The sequence below is a fragment of the Dermacentor silvarum genome, chromosome 8 (assembly GCF_013339745.2).
Source record: "Dermacentor silvarum isolate Dsil-2018 chromosome 8, BIME_Dsil_1.4, whole genome shotgun sequence".
Classification (NCBI taxonomy): domain Eukaryota; kingdom Metazoa; phylum Arthropoda; class Arachnida; order Ixodida; family Ixodidae; genus Dermacentor; species Dermacentor silvarum.
In genome coordinates this window covers 82,806,421-82,826,420 of record NC_051161.1, presented here as the reverse complement: position 1 = coordinate 82,826,420, position 20,000 = coordinate 82,806,421, and the positions used below count along the sequence as shown (strand labels likewise).

The 20,000-nt window shown below is 46.3% G+C and overlaps 2 protein-coding genes across 4 annotated transcripts; both read left to right on the top strand.

Annotated features, from left to right (window-relative positions):
* The first annotated feature begins 610 nt into the window (after positions 1-610).
* Positions 611-1,839, top strand: LOC119461511 (sulfotransferase ssu-1-like). The gene has a single exon (XM_037722849.2). The coding sequence runs from the start codon at positions 689-691 to the stop codon at positions 1,625-1,627; it is 939 nt and encodes a 312-aa protein (XP_037578777.1). The 5' UTR covers positions 611-688; the 3' UTR covers positions 1,628-1,839.
* Positions 1,840-8,882: 7,043 nt separating this feature from the next.
* On the top strand, positions 8,883-14,658 carry LOC119461510 (sulfotransferase ssu-1). 3 transcript variants are annotated; one of them, XM_049673141.1, is made up of 2 exons: positions 8,883-9,086; positions 11,629-14,658. In XM_049673141.1, exon 2 carries the CDS (start codon positions 11,632-11,634, stop codon positions 12,568-12,570), a length of 939 nt encoding a protein of 312 aa, XP_049529098.1. In that variant the 5' UTR covers positions 8,883-9,086; positions 11,629-11,631; the 3' UTR covers positions 12,571-14,658. The 3 variants fall into 3 exon arrangements, with proteins under 3 accessions (XP_049529098.1, XP_037578775.1, XP_049529096.1); XM_037722847.2 differs by having other exon boundaries at positions 11,623-14,658; XM_049673139.1 differs by having other exon boundaries at positions 8,883-9,090.
* Positions 14,659-20,000: the final 5,342 nt, after the last annotated feature.

Here is a 20,000-nt window from a genome sequence, read left to right as displayed (position 1 = left end):
TAGCCACTGCCGTTGGTATTAGAGTGGACGAGTAGCTATGTACCATTATCTCTTCTCTATTTGAAGTTCAATATTCGCCGCTGTTATCTTGTTCACGCCCAAAGGTTACACGACGCCAGTCTAGACCATGAAAAGGCAGCATCGATCATTGCAATCACGGCGAAGCAGCATGAAATTTACAATCTGAACGAGAACGCATGCATTTGTGAACAATGACCTGCGTCCGTGGTCCTTCCTCTGTTCGAAATAACTGGTGTGTTGTTCAGATCAGTGCGTGCATTTTCTGAAGCGTATACCGTCACAAGAACCATCCAGTCTGTGAATTTCGCCAACAGCTTTGTTATCGTGCTCATACACAAATATGCATGCAGCAAAAGCTGCGTCACCTGTGATATAAATATGTGATGTAGCCAGAGTGAGTAGATTACAAAACTGGTGATTTCCTTGGCAAAATATATGTTTCATTACCCCTGCCATTTGGTACCTTGGTTGCTTTATTTCAAGTTCACCATAATTAATTATTGCATGCGGCACTTAGTACCTCAGTTTGGCGGGACGGTGCTTGTAGACATACCATACAGGGAGGGAGAACTCATTTTTCAAGATGGTGACTGAAACATGTCGTTTCACAACCTCTGAACAGTAAGTTGTACTCAATATTTTTTCACCTTGCTTTCAGGCACAGATTATGGGAAGCAAGAACCGTCAACCACTGTACCAAGAAGTAAATGGCATCCGTATTCCACTTGGCTTTGACCCCACCAAGCTGCTCTCCTGCTTGGAATACAAGGCTTCTGCCGGCGACATCTTCATCAACACATTCCCAAAATGTGGCACAAATTGGACAAAACGCATCGTTCAACTCCTTGTGGGTGAGAACACCACTAAGGAGAGTGACTATGCCTTGTCCACTTCCTTCTTCGAGATGGTTGGCAAGGACACCATAGCTGCTTTACCAGAGCCCAGGCTCATTACTACTCACCTTACTTACGAGCTAGTCCCAAAGCATGCGCAGGCGAGATACATATATGTTGTGAGAAACCCCAAAGACTGTTGTGTGTCCTACTTCCACCACACAAAAAAGACAAAGAGTTACAACTTTGAGAATGGCACATTTGATGAGTATTTGCAGCTCTTCATTAAAGGAGCAACAAGTTGTGGGGACTACTTCAGTCATCTTGTCTCCTGGTATCCGCATGTTAATGAGCCAAATGTGCTTTTCCTAACCTACGAGAGCATGAAGAAGGAACCTGCAGCAGCTATACTCAAGATAGCCAAGTTTATCAGTGTTAAAGACCCTGAGCTACTTTGTGTTGACTCAAAAAAATTCCAGGAAGTAGTAAAAAACAGCAGCGTTGACTGCATGAAGGAATACCTGAACACCAATTACAAGAAGGCTCTTGGGAACCAGGATCCAGAAAATTGGACAGCTAAAAAGGATTACCCATTAAGCAGACCACCGCCACCTCCTGAAGTAATGGTGCGCAAAGGCATCATAGGAGACTGGAAGAACTACTTTGACAAGGAGCAGTCAAAAGCCATTGAAACAGCGTTTGTGCAGAAGTGTGGTCATGTTGTGGACCATGCAACGCTTTGGGACCCAAAGGATTGGATACAAGGAGCTTGACACTTCTGCACACTTCCAGGTGTGACCATTTTATAGGTGCTCTTCGTTAATAAAGTGTTCGGACCAGTGTATGATATACATTTCTGCAATGAATACTGTAGAGAAATGCTCATTATGTTTACAGTGATGTGAAGCTCATAGTATATAGGATGTTGCAGATGCCAGAGAATGTGCTGTGATGTTTTTATTGCAATTAGTGAAATTGAGCATAAGTATCATCATCAACAACAGCCTATATTTATGCCCACTGCTGGACGAAGGCCTCTTTCTGCGATCTCCAATTACCCCTGTCTTGCGCTAGCTGATTCCAACTTGCGCCTGCAAATTTCCTGACTTCTTCACCCCACCTAGTTTTCTGCCATCCTCTACTGCGCTTCCCTTCTCTTGGTATTCATTCTGCAACTCTAATGGTCCACAGGTTATCCATCCTACGCCTTACATGGCCTGCCCAACTCCATTTTTTCTTCGTAATGTCAACTAGAATATCGGCTATCCCCATTTGCTCTCTGATCCACGCCACTGTCTTCCTGTCTCTTAACGTTAGGCCTAACATTTTTCGTTCCATCGCTCTTCGTGCGGTCCTTAACTTGTTCTCGAGTTTCTTCATTAATCTCCAAGTTTCTGCCACATATATGTTAGCACCGTTAGAATGCAATGATTGTACACTTTTCTTTTCAACGACAGTGGTAAGCTCCCAGTCAGGATTTGGTAATGCCTGCCGTATGCACTCCAGCCCAATTTTATTCTTCTGTAAACTTCTTTCTCATGATCAGGGTCACCTGTGAATAATTGACCTAGATCAACGTACTCCTTTACAGGCTGACTGGCGATCCTGAATTCTTGTTCCCTTGCCAGTCTATTGAGCATTATATTTGCCTTCTGCAGATTAATCTTCAATCCGACTCTTATCGTGTGCTTGCTTTCTCTCTTGCTCTGGGTTGTCGGATCGAGTACTACGCAACTTCGGAGGCACAGACGATCAGCTATTGTGTGCGCTACAAAGTAGATACATTGACCAGCCGATACTCGGTCGAAAGCCAGTGGCTCACTAGGCCGGACTGGAAAACAGCGATCTCGACCGGGACATAACGAGTTCCGAGCTGACAGGAGCGATCGCAAGACTCACTCGAAACACCACTCCGGGGAAGGACGGAATCACCAACATGTTGCTACGTAACCTGGACGATGCAACCGTGCAGGCAATACTGGAACTCTTCAATGCACACTGGAGCAGAGGGACCTTCCCCCCGGAATTCAAGCATGCGGAGATTACGCTGATACCAAAGCCAGGAAAAACGCCCTGCCTGGAGAACTAAGACCCATTTCGCTCACGTCTTGCCTCCGTAAATTGGTGGAACGTGTTATTTTAGACAGGCTACAGACGCATCTCGAATAACGTCAACCGATGTCGAACACGATGTTTGGTTTTCGGCCCAACTAGTCAACGCAAGACGTGCTTCTGCAGCTCAAAGAGGAAGTACTGACTGCAGCAACGCCGTGCTGCCCAAAAGCAATTCTCGCACTAGACCTAAAGAGAGCCTTTGACAACGCGGGGCACGAAGCCATATCTAGCCAATCTCTGTGACACGAATCGCGTCCGACGAACGTACAACTATACGTGAGGGCTTTTCTCACAGATCGCACAGCCACAATAGGGCTGGGAAATGTGAGGTCACAGCGCACCAGCTCCCACCATACAGTACCACTCACAGCGGTACTTCTGGCTTCTGATAACGCCCATCTGTTCACGAAATCCAGCAACGTGGTTGTACGGGGAAATATTCGAAGAACATACACTTCTAACAATAATTCTTCTGTTTATACTTCGCAGCGTACACATGTCCCTAATCTTAGGGAATAATTATTTAGTTCGAAGTTAACCACGTCATCATTGTTCTAACGTTTTTTTTTTTCTTATAGTACTGCTCATTCCTTCATACTTGTTTTTTAGCATATCAGCATTAGGTTAACCAAACGTTTGAAAATGAACAATTGTCAAGCGGTGCTAGCAGAGGCTGTTATGTGTCATTGTCAATAGAGGCAGAAGCATGCGCAAAGCGCGTCCGCGACGCGGCTTTCGGTGATCGGAATTTAAATGATTAAAAAAAAAAAAAGAAGTGTGAAGATGGACCCAATCGCAAGAAGAAGACATAACAAAGCGCTGTTGCGTTTCGTTGTGTCTTCTTGCCCTGTGTGCGCCGTCCTCACACCGATCCCCCCCCCTCGAAATAGGCCGTGTGCCAGCCATCACGTGCAAGTGAACATAGTTCTGAATTTGATTTCATTATTTAGAACGATTTCTCTCGACTTCATCAGGCGAGTGGATACAACTCTAGTGTCATAAGACGTCAACAGCTGATGTTTCCTGTGCACGTCGTTTCCTGAGCTCCCCAAGCACACATGTTCCAGTTTATCTGTTAAAAAAAAAAAAAAAAAAGAGAGAGAGAGAGAGAGAGAGAGCGAGAGAGAGAGAGAGAGAGAGCGAGAGAGAAGGAGAGAGAATCTTTCTCGTGCTGCAGGGACTACGAGAAGTTGTCGTGCAATTTGAAGGCTGATGTGAGATCCCCGCTTCAGTAGATATAAACACACTTTGAATTGTCAGTAGCCTCGTAAATGCGCAATTTAAATAGCTTAATAGTGTGTTTAACTAATTAGCGAGAAAATTAGAACATATGCATAACCTGCTTCCCGACGTCCGCCTTCGAAATAAATAAATGAATAAATATGGCGAGCGTAGCCCTCCTGTTCCGGACCACCATTTGGGCCTATCCTGAAACTTCATCTGTAAGGTAACATGCGGAGCACGCTTTAAAAGTGTCGTACTGCAAGTTGCCGAAACCCGATGAATCGAGGTGTTCAACATTGCCGACTTCATTACGTAATTCTGCAAATGATGCAGTTCTTATGATAACATAATTCCCTTGAACATTTCTTGAGGTGAGTAACTCCGGCTGTCTCAGTTGCTAATGATATTTGTAATGTGTTCCACTCCATTTCTCTTCTAGCTGTCTGAGTTTTAAAACCGTGATTCCTTTCAAGCACTAAATCGCAAGAAAAGTTGAAATATTGTATGTCTGTGCTATCATGAAAATAAAATGAGGCCCTCTATGGTGCAACGTGCAACATCTTGTCCCCTCTTCCCACCCAACCACCCTGAATTGTTTGGATTTCGATGTGAAAAAGACAGCCACTTTTTTTTTTTTTTTTTGGGGGGGGGGGGGGTAGCCCAAACATCTTCACTGGGCTAAATTGGTTAATTTTGAATTAACATAGTTGACTCAGATGAAGAGGACACACCGCGTTGATCATTTTCAACGTGTGTCTTTTTGTATGAGACATTTTGCCCCGTTACTACACTATAATTCCCGCTTTCTTTCCCTTCTTTGTGGCATACGAATTGTCTTTCCCAAAATGTGCTAGCAAGGTTGAATTCCAACAAAAACAGCCGTTCAGCTTATGAATACGTTATTAATTTAAGTCATGCGATTTTCTCCCTCTTATGCGGAAATGATGAAATTTCGAAGGTGTGAAGAACGACCCGGCGCTTCCATCGTCTGGTCAGTTGATGTCTTGCGTCCCAGAGATGGAGCAGATGGAAACACCAGCAGATCAACTGCTGGTGTTTCCGGGTTAGTTGAGATTGTCTTGGTCACTTCCTGCTTTAGTTTTATAAGGGTTCGTGCCCATTCGTCATATGAATTGGGCGGCTGGTGAAACGGCTCCGTCTTGCGAAAGGCTTGCCAGTCAACCAGTTGTGTTGATTTATTGCGGAGTTTATGCCGACCATATGTTATGGTGGTATGGATGATGTAATGATCGCTGCCCAGCGCTTCCTCGGAGTTTAGCCATTTTGGTTGCGGAGCATTTAGAGTCATGGTGAGATCCGGGCATGTGTCTCGCGATACGCTGTTGCCAAGCCGCGTGGGATGGTCCGCGTCAGTGAGTAACGTGATCCCTTCGAGCGTCATTAGGGTATGTAATTTACGCCCTTTAACGTCTTCAATGACGTAGCCCCAATCCGCATGTTTGGCGTTGAAGTCGCCTACCACTATCAAAGGAGCCCGTGCTGCCATGGATTTGGCCTTGCGAATGACCTCCGTAAACGTATGGTGTCGGTCCGCAGGCCGGCTGTATATATTTAGGACGTATATTGATTGATGGCATTTTTTGCGTGGCAGAAATTGGACGAATACATATTGTAAGGCAGCGGCTCTGAGGTCGAGGTCATGCTGTAAAGCTGCATATTGATTATTGACAAACGTGACTGCCGAATTACTATCGGCACTAGCGTAAGCCGTGTACGAGGAAAGTTTGGCTGCCTGTTGCCCGACATCTTGTAGAGCTATAATTCCTGGTATCGATTCTAGCACACGATGACGGGAAAGAAAGCGAGAATGATGTGATTTGGAAAAAGCGCGCCAGAAAATTACGGGGCCGGCATAATAGAACAACTGTATTCAAATTAGGATTCTTTATGAACATTATCCAATTCGCTCTGTGCTTGTTTGGCTGTCTGTCCGTCTGTCCATGCCTAACCTCTTTCCCACCAGCTCGGTTCATTAGGTTTAATGGGTACATCATCGGGATGCTGCGCTGAGGGGACCGTGTTTGATACCATTCGTTGAACCAGCTTAATTGGGTCACTGGGTGTGCGCCGCTCTTCAACGCATTACATGGCCCCTGCCCAGCTCCATTTTTTCCTCTTAATTTCAACTATACAATATCGGCTATCCCCATTTGCTTTCTGGTCCACACTGTTCTCTTCCTGTCTCTTAACGTTAGGCCTAACATTTTTCGTACCATGGCTCTTTGTGCGCTCCCCATATATATATATATATATATATATATATATATATATATATATATATATATATATATATATATATATATGGGGTTGTACACCATGCAAATACAAACTCCTAGCACTCCCCGGACACGGACAATCATGCTTTAGCAACAATCGAGGATGCCGGTTTTTGCGTTTCCGAAACAATACTTTGCTTTGCTTAACTTCTGACAAAAGTTTTACATTGCTAAGGCGTGCAGCCACTTCGCATCAAATTTTGCTATCATACTTATGCTGTGTTTAAAAATGATATTAAAAAATATAAAATTTCGTTTACGAATTGATGCATTTATTCGCCTATGACCGCCTATATGACCTAGGTGGTACACGACTTGGAAAAACGAACAGCGCGAAAACCAGGGCCAAACAAAACCAAAACAGCGCACTATCTGTTTGTCTTCTTGTTTGCAGGCCAGGCTTGTTGCAGCCCCGATTTTCTTGTGAGTGGTACGGCTACGTAAGGAAGAGGGCGCTATTTTGCAGGTCGCCTTAGGGTGCCTCGATGTCAGCGCGGATCGAGGCACACTAGGTCGCCTATCACTCAATCGCGCTTTCGACGTTGTGGGCATGCTACATTATTCTAGATTTAAAAATGGAGGAACGAAGCTTTGCACTAGAACTTCGATAGTATCATATGATGCAAGTATCACTCACTTTCGGTGACCTTCTGTCCGACTTATTTGAAGAGATGTTTGGATGTAATTTGCGATCATGGCATTGTAGCTATCACGCGACGCATATTAATTGTTATTTGATCACACTCAGGAGTTGATGAGTCAGACAGTCCGAAGCAGGGCTACTTCTGTTTAGAAGCCTTTGCGAAAATTACGGCATCCGTAGTTCGCAGTAAAATTAGGGCCAATAGCTCCGATGGATTTGAAAGGGTCGTGCCTCTTGACACCCGCCTATTCTGAAAATTGCAGAGACGTTTAGTTAGGCTGGGCTCTCCGCAGCAAGCAGCACGTGTTACGACAGGGTAGGTGAGCCTCATCTAGGCGACTGGCTACGGCTGTCTGGTGCTGAGCGATCGGGCAGGGACAAGACGCTCTCTCTGTGCCCTTAATTATCCGCCGACATCCATCACCTCACTCCCCTTCTTAAAATGCTTTTCCGTTAGTCACTGTCGCACTCTTCAACATTCACCGGATTTTTGAACGGCATGGTGGCCCCTAGCATTCCTATATTTCTGTTTCTGCGCAGAATTCGAGGCCATTAACCTACCTGTCCTCCTTCTTGTTTGTTGTGGCGGTTTCTTAGCTTCCCTGGCCCAGCACCTCCGTTCTTCATATATATTTGCCGTGCCCCAATCAGCGTTCTGTAGGTCTTTCTTGTCCCGTTTATTTCCCTGTTTTCGCTCTTAACAGCCGGTACAAACTAGCCTAAGAGCAAGCTCTTCTCAAGTTTATTAACATCTAATCAAAGTCAGAGACAAGGCAAGGAAAACGAAGAAAAAAAAAAGAAGGGGGGGGGGGAGGGTGCTTATTATGCGTTACCTAGACAAGGAAGTCGCAATATTTTCAGAATGCTTTTCTTCCGCGAAGCGTGATCGACGGTTCGGTCAAGTACCAGAAATGAGAAGCTCTTCAGGACCATTAATAAAGTTAATTCTCTCTCTCTCTCTCTCTCTCTCTTCGACGACACGAAGGCCTGGTGGGGAGCAACAATGCCCCCAAGTTTTATACACGCGCTCGTCCCATCTTTATCTGTGTGTGGAATTTTTAGCGCTGGTACCCCTCAGCAGTTATGGTCAGCCCGATCCGGAAGGAGGTAGAGGCCGCAATGTTCTGTTCTGGGGCAGGGTATACCGCCCCCATGACAACACGCCCCCCCCCCCCCCCCTCCGGACCGCCACTAGCGCTCGCCTTGCTTTAACATTCAAGCTTTCCCTTTCATTCATGTCGCTCTTTCGGAGCCCACCTTTTGAAAGTTTCTGTTCCGTGAGAAAGGGGGGGGGGGGGGAGTTCCGACGCCCCCCCCCCCCCCCCCCCCCCCCCTGGCTACGCCAATGGTCTAGAGGGATGCGCGAGAGAGTAGCCTGGCTGCATACATGCCAAGTACACATGACGCTTTTCAGCGGGGGCAATACGGTGTGTAGCCACATTGCTTCAATGCTAATCGAATTAACACCTGCATTCATCGTGAGATGCGTTCTGCCAGAATTTTTCGGATGACTTTTAGGAGGCGCAGCGAACGCTAACGTTGACGTCCAACTCACATTTTGCAGAAACGGACGCAATGTAAAAAATGAAGTCGCGGTATAGTTTTGAATATCGCGCCGGCGATCCGTTCTCCAACCTCGTTTTTTCAGTATGCTATCGCCTCTAGCGGCGAAAAACTAAACTACTGCAGCGGTCGAGCCCGCCGGTTGTTAGCGCGACAGCAGGCGGGATGCGGAATTAGGAGGGTGGCCACCGGAGCTGCGGTAGCGTCCGTCAGCTGGAACAGCTGGCGGTGTCAATTCACCTGAAACTTTGGCCAGACACGATTGTCTTGCTGTGTCAACAACTTATCCATCAGTGCCAGTGCTCTAGATTACCCACCGGGGGAGCAAATAAAGAAAGCGGTCGAGCTCGTTCGAGTACCTCCTTGCACAGTCGTCGTTGAGCGCTGCAGGTGAGTGCGCTTTTGATTGTCCGGAAGTCGTTCAGAACGACAAGGGAAATCGGAGGCTTTCGCTGAAATTTGCTTTCGCGCGACGCTTGCATTTTCGCTAGCACGTGTGCCACTTGGCAATGTTGGTATGAGGGTGGACGAGTAGCTATGTTTCATTATCTCTTCTTGATTCGAAGTTCAATATTCGCCGCTGGTATCTTGTTCACGCATAAAAAGGTTATACGACACCAGTCTAGACCGCGAAAAGGCAGCATTGATCATTGCAGTGACAGTGAAGCAGCATGAAATTTAGAAGCTGAACGCGAACGCATGCGCTTTCAAAAATGACATCGGTCCGTTTTCTTTCCTTCATCCGAGATAACTTGTGTTGTTCAGGTCAGTGCGTGCACGTTCTAAATCGTATGGCGTCACAAGAACATTCCTGTCTATGCATTTCGTCAACAGCTTTGTTATAGTGCTTATGCATAAATATGCACGCAGCAAAAGCTTCTAACCCACCCGTGTTATAAATGTGCGATGTAGCCAGACCTAGTAGAAAATTACAAAACTGGTGATTTCCTTGGCAAAATAAATGTTTCATTACACATTCCATTTGGTACTTTGGTTGCTTTATTTCAAGCGCACCATAATTAATTTATGCGGCATTTAGTACTCTTTTGGCGGGACGGGGCTTGTAGACAGAACATACAGGGAGGGACATCAATACTTATTTCTGGGCGAGTTGGTTCATCTTGAAACATGTGGGTAACAGCTGCAAACAGACGACCACAAGAAGGGAGACACGTACACACAAGCGATGACTAACAACTGGTTTTATTTGCAAGGAAACACACCTTATAAATGCCACAGTGAAGCAAGGGAAATGAAGGGGAAACATATCAAGGGTGAAAGCGAGCCAACAACACAAGTGCAATACTACGAATGAAGCGCAACAAAACGCAATCAATGATTTTTCTTTTCAATCTGAGCCCCGATAGCTGCACCCACAAGATCAAATTCAGCATGAAAGAGAGCAAGGGAAGAGGTGCAAATGCACTTGCTACCAAGTTTTCTAATGTGGTAGGCTTCTAAACTGGATGTGCGCGGTCTTGTCACTGCTCTTTCCTAGAATCGTCCGTCTCTTTCAACTGGGCCACACAATCTGTACACTTGCTGACGTGTGCAACTACATGTGCATATTTATCATCTAGATTTTTCAGGTTTAGAGCATTTTTCCCTAAATGGTCATTGACACAGCGACCAGTTTCGCCGACGTAGAACATCCCACATCCCATGGAAATGCAATACACGGGCCACTCCAGTGGAACATTTAACGAACGGTGGTTTTGGTTCTTCTTGCATCCACGTTTACTGGCGTTACAGATACGTGGACACAACTCTCCCAGCTTATTTGGGGCAGAGAAACTAATTGGCACGCCGTGTCTACTTGCCACCTTCTTAAGATTCTGGGAAAGTTTATGGATGTAAGGGGGACCACCCCAGGCCTGGGTGCCTGCTAGGTGATCCTCAGCCGTTGTACTTACCTATCCACGCTTGAATTTTTGAAGGAGAGTTGCTAAAACGGCAGTCAAGACCGAGACGGGGAACCCCGCAGCCAAAAGATGGCTTAGCTGATTATTAAAGCTGGGCTTAATCTGATGTGGGCACGATTTTTGGAGAGCTGATTCCATACACATCATCGCTATTCCTCTCTTAATTGTCTTGGAATGTGCTGAGTCAAAGGGTAGCAACTCCTTCTTAGCCCGTGGGTAGTAGCCCTAGCACATGTGTTCATCACAGAACGTGATTTTAAGGTCTAAAAACTGTACAATTGAAAAGTCCGGGAGTTCGTAGGTGAAACTCAACCCACGTCGATGTTTGCTAAAAATAGATAAACCTTCACCTACAGTAGAGGGGTAGGTGAAGGCGGGCTGCTTTTTTAAAAGCACTAAAGAATCGTCAACATACCTAAAAATTTTTAAAACCTGCCCCCCATTAAACAACTGTTCCAGTGTGTCGTCCACCTTGCCCAGAAAAATATAACAATGAATAGGGGCTACGCAAGACCCTATGCAGTTAGCATTGCGCTGCAAAACTGGCTGCTCGTCAAATACAATAAAAGTGGCATTCAAATAAAACTGCAATAAGGACAGCAAATTATCAACAGAAAAACTGACGGTGTTCTGGAAGGATACGTCACCGTTATCTTCAATGCACTCTTTGACACACACTAGTAGTTGATTCTGTGGAACAGAATAAATAAGTCCTGCACATCTACAGAAAAGCCGAAACCAACATGATCACTTCCCTCTAAAAACTGTGCTAATGTGTCTGTTGTTAGTCAGCGCTTGTGTTTTAGTCAGTTTCAGTCAGTATCAGTTGTTAGTCAGCACTTGTGTGTACGTGTCTCCCGTCTTGTGGTCGTCTGTTTGCGCTGTTACCCACATGTTTCAATACAGGGAGGAAGCACTCATTTTTCAAGATGGTGACTGAAACATGTATATTCACAACCTCTGAACAGTAAGTTGTTCTCGATATTTTTTCACCTTGCTTTCAGACACAGATTATGGGAAGCAAGAACCGTCAACCACTGTACCAAGATGTAAATGGCATCCGTCTTCCGCTTGGCTTTGACCCCACCAAGCTGCTCTCCTGCTTGGAATACAAGGCTTCTGCTGGCGACATCTTCATCGACACATTCCCAAAATGTGGCACAAACTGGACAAAACGCATCGTTCAACTTCTTGTGGGTGAGAACACCACTAAGGAAAGTGACTATGGCTTGTCCACTTCCTTCTTTGAGATGGTTGGCAAGGACACCATAGCTGCTTTACCAGAGCCCAGGATCATTACTACTCACCTTGCTTACGAGCTACTCCCAAAGCATGCCCAAGCAAGATACATATATGTTGTGAGAAACCCCAAAGACTGTTGTGTGTCCTACTTCCACCACACAAAGAAGACAAAGATTTATAACTTTGAGGATGGGACATTTGATGAGTATTTGCAGCTCTTCATAAAGGGAGCAACAAGTTTCGGGGACTACTTCAGTCATATTGTCTCCTGGTATCCGCATGTTAATGAAGCAAATGTGCTTTTCCTAACCTACGAGAGCATGAAGAAGGATCCTGCAGCTGCTGTACTCAAGATCGCCAAGTTTATCAGTGTTAAAGACCCTGAACTACTTTGTGTTGACTCAAAAAAATTCCAGGAAGTAGTAAAGAACAGCAGCGTTGACTGCATGAAGGAGTACCTGAACACCAATTACAAGAAGGCTCTTGGGAACCAGGATCCTGAAAATTGGACAGCTAAAAAGGATTATCCGTTAAGCAGACCACCGCCACCACCTGAAGTTATGGTGCGTAAAGGCATCATAGGAGACTGGAAGAACTACTTTGACAAGGAGCAGTCACAAGCCATTGAAACAGCTTTTGTGCAGAAGTGTGGTCATGTTGTGGACCATGCAACACTGTGGGATCCAAAGGATTGGATACAAGGAGCTTGACACTTCAGTGAAATTTAAGGTGTGACCATTTAAGGGTGCTCTCCTATTAATAACAAAGTGTTGGGACCAATGTATGCTGTATAATACTGCGTTAATTATTGTAGAGAAATGCTAATTATGTTGACAGTAATGTGAAGCTCATAATGTAGAGGATGTTGCAGATGCCAGAGAAAATGCAATGATGTTTTTCTTGCAATTAGCGAAATTGTGCATGAGTATCACCTGACAACAACTGATGGCTTTTCAAAAGATGGTTGTTATTTTCGCTTGTGCAACGTAAGTTTGTGCAAAGTACTATAATACTTGCTATTGACAGTGGCCTTTTATCACAGTTCCTGCATATATAACACTTTTTAAGATGCCTTCCAGATATGTAATGAGAAATGAAGTCTGCTTAATTAATCAAAATACAAGCTATGTATGGTTCAGAGCCCAGAAGGGCATCAGAAGTTATGTTCAACACTGCCAATGCATTTGAAAGAAACTGTTATTTGCAATATTACCATTAAATACTCATATTATGAAGACTAACATATTGTTACGGAGCGATCCATACATGGATCAACGCGATGCTTGGCAGAGCGACAAAGACGACGATGAAGACGCTAGCACTTGGGCCGGATCAGACATCTCTTGCCCTAGCCTCCTCTATATATATTCTGTAAATATATCCTTCGCCTCCATCTCGCTTCCGTCACACTTTGGTGGAGGTGCTGGGAACATCTCGCCTCGCAACGGAACTTCGCAGCGGCCGTCGTTTCGGACATCGGTCTGCAATGGCGGAAGACACAGCGTCTACATCAGCGCCCGCCACTTCAACGGTCGTGCTTGTGCAACCCCGGGATCCTGGCACATTCTCCGGTTCCGGTGACGCGGACGTTGAAGACTGGCTGGCGGAGTACGAATGCATGAGTAAGAACAACCTATGGGACCCTACCATGATGTTGGAAAATATAATCTTCTACTTGACAGGCACTGCGAAGGTATGGTTCGATAATCACGAAGCTGAGATTGGGAGCTGGGACGCCTGCAAAGAAAAATTCCGAGAATTGTTTGGGAAGCCCATTGGCCGGAAGATCGCCGTGACAAAGACGCTCGCGTCACGTGCGCAGACGGCTACTGAATCTTACGTCACGTACATAGAAGACATATTAGTGCTATGCCGAAAGGCCGACGCCGAAGATGCCAGAGGAGGACAAAATTGTGCATATCTTGAAAGGGATTGCCGACGACGCTTTCAACCTTTTAATATGTAGAAATTGTTCAACAGTCGACGCTATTATAAAGGAGTGCCGGCGCTTTGAGCAGGCTAAAAGCCAGCGCATTGGCCACTCATTTGCCCGGCTTCCCAACACGGCGGCAACGCCCTCTTGCGAAGACCGCATGGCTGCACAACCGTCAGTTCCACCAGATCAGCTGACACGTATTGTACGCCGCGAACTTGAGGCCATGACCCCTGCTCCTGTTCCCCTGCCATGACCCCTGCCTCCATCTAGCTTCCGTCACAATATTTTAAGAGCTCCTTTTCGCTATAGTTTGTTCTGAGCATTGATTGTTCTGTTTCTATTTGCTCAATCACAGTTTTATAATATAAAAATACTCTGTGTGTACTATGTATCTGTTGTATGAATCACACTTGGTTTCGAAACATGACTTTTCTACTGATGCAGGCATTTGTTGTTCAGCCTCACTAAAATTGTGTATTTTGCTACCACTAGTTGAGAAACATTACTACACATAAAATGCAGGGGACATGAATGTTCGATGTGGCAGATTGTGCAATGTTTTACAATTTCTTCATGTGCAAGAAGAAAAAGTATGTCATACTTCATAAGTCACTCAGTGGTCACAGGACTTCCAACTATTAAGGTTGGTGTGTGTTGCATAAAGCATTTTTACCTCGTGAAATTGTAAGTGTATTTACATCTTGTGGCAAGGCATTTGTTATAGATGTGAAGAATGTGTGCTCTGGGGGGATGTGATTTTCAAGAGGTCACGTTAACTCAGTGTCTCTCAACTTCTCATATACTCTCTATTCAAATTTTGTATGTAGTAACAGCAATAAAAATACATTTTTATTTTCATGTACTTCTTAGTGTCATCCTTGCAACTTTGTCGCAAGATCAATTCTATTTACTTCCGTGATCACTGATCTGATAAACTGCTGCATTACAAACCTGGGCTGTTCGTAATTATATTCATTAAGCATTGTCGTTGAGTGTGCGAGTCAAGTGTCACTTGTGTACACTAATTAAACAACTGCTGGAGGACATGGGAGTGACATCCTTCAAGTGCCCTCTTTAGATGGGACAATGAAAAGACACTAGAAAGGCGCTTATCTTAAGAGTGTGTTTGTGCCATATGCTGGCACTGAGTGTGGTTAGGGGTCACAAAAAGAAAGGAATTCAGAAGCTGACACCTGTAATCCATCAGTTATTTAATGTTAATGACTGCTCTGAAAGCAATACCTACCTCAGCTACTTGCCAGACGTGACACACTACCTTGGATTGTGATCATTAAAGTTCTTGCATTTCAGGTGGACCATGGCCTCTGAGACTGCTGTGGTGCACCCAGTGCACCTCGGAAGCCATATTTAAGTTAAACTGCCATGTGCTTCGCTTTCTACTGTTCTGACAATTATCAAGCATTTCGTAATAGAGAGTACTCCATCCATCTCCTGGAATCCATGACAGCATTATAAGGAAAAAATTGTTTTGCTAGAGCTTCAATAACAAAACTTGCGAAAACTTTCACTGCCTTCTGCCACATTGTGCACTCTAGCACCTTTGTATACCTGCCGGGGTGGCTCAGTCAGCTTAGGCGTTGCGCTGCTGAGCACGAGATCGCGGGATAGAATCCCGGCCGCGGCGGCCGCATTTCGATGGAGGCGAAATGCAAAAACGCCCGTGTGCTTGCGTTGTAGTGCGCGTTAAAGAACCCCAGGAGGTCAAAATTAATCCGGAGCCCTCCACTACGGCGTGCGTCATAATCAGAACTGGTTTTGGCACGTAAAACCCCAGAAAGAAGAAGCACCTTTGTATCAACTTTGCGCCTTTGTAGCATCTTTGTATCACAAACAGCGTTGTATTAAAAGGGGTACAACATGATAATTTCGACTTAACTTTTTTAGCGTTGAATGGAGGTCCTAGGCTATCCTAGAAAATGTAGTGAGAAGCCTCGGAGCGCCCTTAATAATTTATAATAGCTGTTCTACAGTAAGTATTGGTTTTGTTTTTTAGGATGATGCCATGATGATACGGTGTTGTGACGTCAAAACACAGTATGTGGTCACGTGGGAGCAGGACAGTGCGACGTTTTGACATTCGCTCCGGCTCGCTCGGTCGCCTCATTTGCTGCCACTCATTGTGAAGGCCGATGTAGCAGCATAGCGGACGACTGACCTAGCCGGAGCGAGTGTCCACCACACACGCTACGCATACTGCGTCATGACGTCACAACACGGTAGAAACGAAACCGAAACTGTCTGTAGAAAAGCTATCACATTAAATTATTTGGGGCGCTCTGTGGACAGTATTATTTCTGGGGTTCGATGTACCGGACCTTCACATAAAGCAAAAAGGCGAAAAAGAAAAAAAAAAATTCACCAGCCCTTCCTTTGTCTAGAAAATGGGGGTAAGCGAAGCTTGCCGTGTGTATCTGACCTTCGTGACGATTTTCTATGTGTCTCTCTCTCTCTTTCCTCAATGTTTCTCTCTCTATATTTATCTCCTCTCTCTCTGCCTGTCTCTTTCCTTCTCTCTTATTCTTTCTCTTCTTTGTTTCTCTTTCTCGCTGTCTCTTGTTCTCTATCTCTCTTTCTCTCATTCTCTCTCTCTCTCTATTTCTTCCTATATTTTTCTCTCTATTTCTTCCCCTTTCCCCTTTTCTTTCTTTTTCTCTCTTTTTTGTCCCTGGTATGTGCCATTAAGCTTGGACCCTTTCTGCACTATCGCCAGGATCGGCCCACTTATCAGCGTGACACCGCCGCCGTCACCACCACCGCCGACACTTGTGAGCCTATAAAGCTTCGCTTAAAATGAAAAAAGACAGCAAGGAGAAGACGCGCATATATCGTGTCAGTACCCCTTTAATACAACCATCCTGTTTTCTAGAGAGGAAGGGGGTACCGCGGGGCTCGATTTCGTTAATCATGACCACATAAAGCCAACAGACAATGAAGCCATGGAAAGCATCGGGGAAATTAAGTGTGGTTGAAATTGGAATGTAGAAAATAAAGAAAAGGGAAATGAAAGTGGAAGAAAAGATAACTAGTCCCTGGCGGGAGCCGAACCCGCAACCTCCGCACTACGCGTGCGTTGCACTACCAATTGTGCTACGGGGACGGCCATGAATTCGTCCACTAACTTCGTTATTTATGTTTACTAGATCTAGCCCTAGGAGTGTTAGCCAGCGCCACTCAGAACCATGGTGTGCGCATGTGGAACATCCTTTTTAGCCCGATGACGTCACGTAACACGTGATACTGGAAGAGCAGGCACGTCGCTAATAGCTCTCGCATGCTACCTAGTGACATCAATGCTGCCAGATTCGTTTATTCATTGCGAGGGTCTCGAATGAATAAAACGATTTTCAAGCGGTGCACAATGCAAGCAGAGACTGTACGTTTCAATGTCAACAGAAGCAGCAGCATGCGCAATACGCGTTCGCGACGCGTCTTTGGGTGCTCGAAATGTGTCTGATTCAGAAAAAAAAAAGAACGAAAAAAAAAAAAAACCCGGCCAAGTTCGCACTCGATCGTGCAAAGCTTAGGCACAGCAAAACTGTCGATCCTCAAGTCTTACGGCTGCTACTGCTAGGGATTAACTTGGTTGCTGCTAGGTCTTAACTTGGTTTAATTTAACTACGCATGTAGGAAGGTGTTCTCGAGCGATCAATTTCGGAGGTACCTTCCCTTTCGCGACATTTCGCGTGACTAGCGCTGGACGCTTCGGCGCCTACGAGCGACAGCGTTCCTGGCATGCCAGAAACGCAGGCAGGCTAACCAAGGTTGGCTCAGTGCCAAGAACGCTGTAGCTTGCCGACGCCGAACGCGTTGGAGGCTAGACCAAGGTTGGCTCAGTGCCAAAAACGCTGTAGCTTGCGACGCCGAACGCGTTGGAGGCTAGACGCTCGATATCAATCGGCCAGCCTTTTTTTTTTTTCTCCTGGCTCAGCGCGCCGCGGAGAGAAGAGAGGCGGGGGTCGGAAAGGGAGGAAGCTGGCCAGGAGAAGACCGCGTGCGCATGCACCTGGTCTCCTCCTCCTCCTGGTTGCCATGGCTACGGCGCGGCAGTTTCTTGATACGAACCACAAATTACGGCTGGCTTCAACAGCTTCGCTGTTAAAAAAAAAAATGTCAGGGTAGCTGGCTAAAGACACAGCGGAGCTGATCGGTGCCTAGCTGGTCATGGCTATACGAAGTGATGTTATCTTTTTTTTTCTGGGGTTTTACGTGCCAAAACCAGTTCTGATTATGAGGCACGCCGTAGTGGAGGGCTCCGGGTTAATTTTGACCACCTGGGGTTCTTTAACGTGCACTACAACGCAAGCACACGGGTGTTTTTGCATTTCGCCTCTATCGAAATGTGGCCGCCGCGGCCGGGATTCGATCCCGCGACCTCGTGCTCAGCAGCGCAACGCCTTAGCTAACTGAGCCACCGCGACGGGTGATGTTAAGTTACACAAAGTAATGTCAAGCGATGCTAAGTTATACGAAGTGTATAAGCATTTCCTCGTGGTCCGTGGCATCGGGGAACGCCTCGCGAATCACTTGCAGTCCGAGCACACTTAAGGGGAAGTGGGGCGAAAGCTATGCACAGTGTACGGGCGGCGCGCAGTAGACGGAACGCCGGGATGACGTCACGGCGCATGCGCAGTAGCGCGCAGCTGATGGGAGCTGGGCCGAGTAAGATCTCTGTATGTTCCAAAGGTAGCGCAAACCATTGTTCAAATAGGAGAGTTTCCTCCCCGCCCTCTACCCCTCCCCTGACTTCTTCGCCGCTTTCCGCTCTCCCATTGGACGAGGCTTGACACGTGACGAATAACCGGCGCGGCTTTCGTTATCGTGGGAAAACGGCGCCATTAGAGAGCGTAGAAACACCAGGACACATGTGCGCTGTACGTGAGCGTAGGCTTTTGAAATTTGATTGCCACCGAGGGAGGTCATTACTGAGGGAGGTTCTGATCGCTGTTCTAACCCAGTTAGTGATGAACGCGGGAACGTGGGTGCGTTCGCGAGTTCACCATCAGCCCACTGAGAAAAAAAAAAGAGTCCCGGTACTCTTTGCAGCGAACAAAAGGGCGCATTTTGGGAATATGAATACCAGCATGACTTCTCATAAAATGAGCATAATGGAAGAGTCGCCAATTAAAGAGCGAAACGCAGAAAGCGCGCGCATACGGGGACCAAGACATATAACTGAGGGGGAAACAAAAGCGCGCGGATGCATTTTGGAAATAAAACAAGACACGTTGAGGGTATTTAGCACATAAATGTCTCCCCCGTGTTGTAGTGTGCATAGTTTGATGTAGCTCTTTGTTTTCGTAAATGCGTCAGGCAAACAGAACACCATTCGATTCCGAGAAACAATCAGCAGTAGTAAAGACTGCTTAGGATTGCGTTTAACTCGTTCTAGCTACCTTTCGTTTTCCCCGTCTGAGCGACGGAGATTCTACTAATAATTGAAGGTACTACATATCTTACGTAGATATCTTACGTACGAACAGCCTTGTGAAAATGCGCCCAGAACAGTCGCGTTTCAAGGAAATGCTTCAACGCGCCGCAGGCGATACGAAATGAAGCGGGCGGTAGCAGCCGCGCGCTTCGCTCACTAATGGCGGCCGAGAGGGAGGGGCGAGGAGGAAACGGCGAGGAGAGGAGGAGTTTGCGCTACCTTTGAAAAGTACAGGGACCTTAGGGCCGAGCCGCCGCGAGAGACGCCCGCTGCAGTCACGGGTAGGGTGCCTCGATGCCCAGCTGGCATCGAGGCACCCTAGTCATGGACATCGCGAGCGTTCGGCGCTAATGCGAAGAAATGTAGAAGCGCGGTTGGCGTCGGCAGCACCTCTGCGCGTTGCCTCGTTGGTGCTGCTACAATTTGTTTCTCTCTCTCTCGCTCTAATTTTCTCTTTCTCTCTCTCCCGAGCATTGCGCGCGACGCGCCGCGAGGTGGTTGCTAGGCAACGCAGTGTCAGGCAGCTGCGGCGTCGTTGGTTACCATGGCTACGGCGCGGCAGGCTTTTCGTGAAACGCGCACGTTTTACGGCTGGCCTAAACAGTTTCACTGTTAAAAAAACTAAATTTTCCGCTCAGAAGAGTGGAGGTCTCATGTCAGAGTTGTCGGGATCAGCCGACTAGCCACCGATTGCCGATAGGAGTGGTGGATTGGCAGCGCGCGCCACATGACGATGCTTCATCGATTGCTTGAGG

Coding starts and splice junctions, on each gene's coding strand:
- LOC119461510 (XM_049673141.1), top strand. CDS start 11,632: ATGGGAAGCAAGAACCGTCAACCACTGTACCAAGATGTAAATGGCATC.
- LOC119461511 (XM_037722849.2), top strand. CDS start 689: ATGGGAAGCAAGAACCGTCAACCACTGTACCAAGAAGTAAATGGCATC.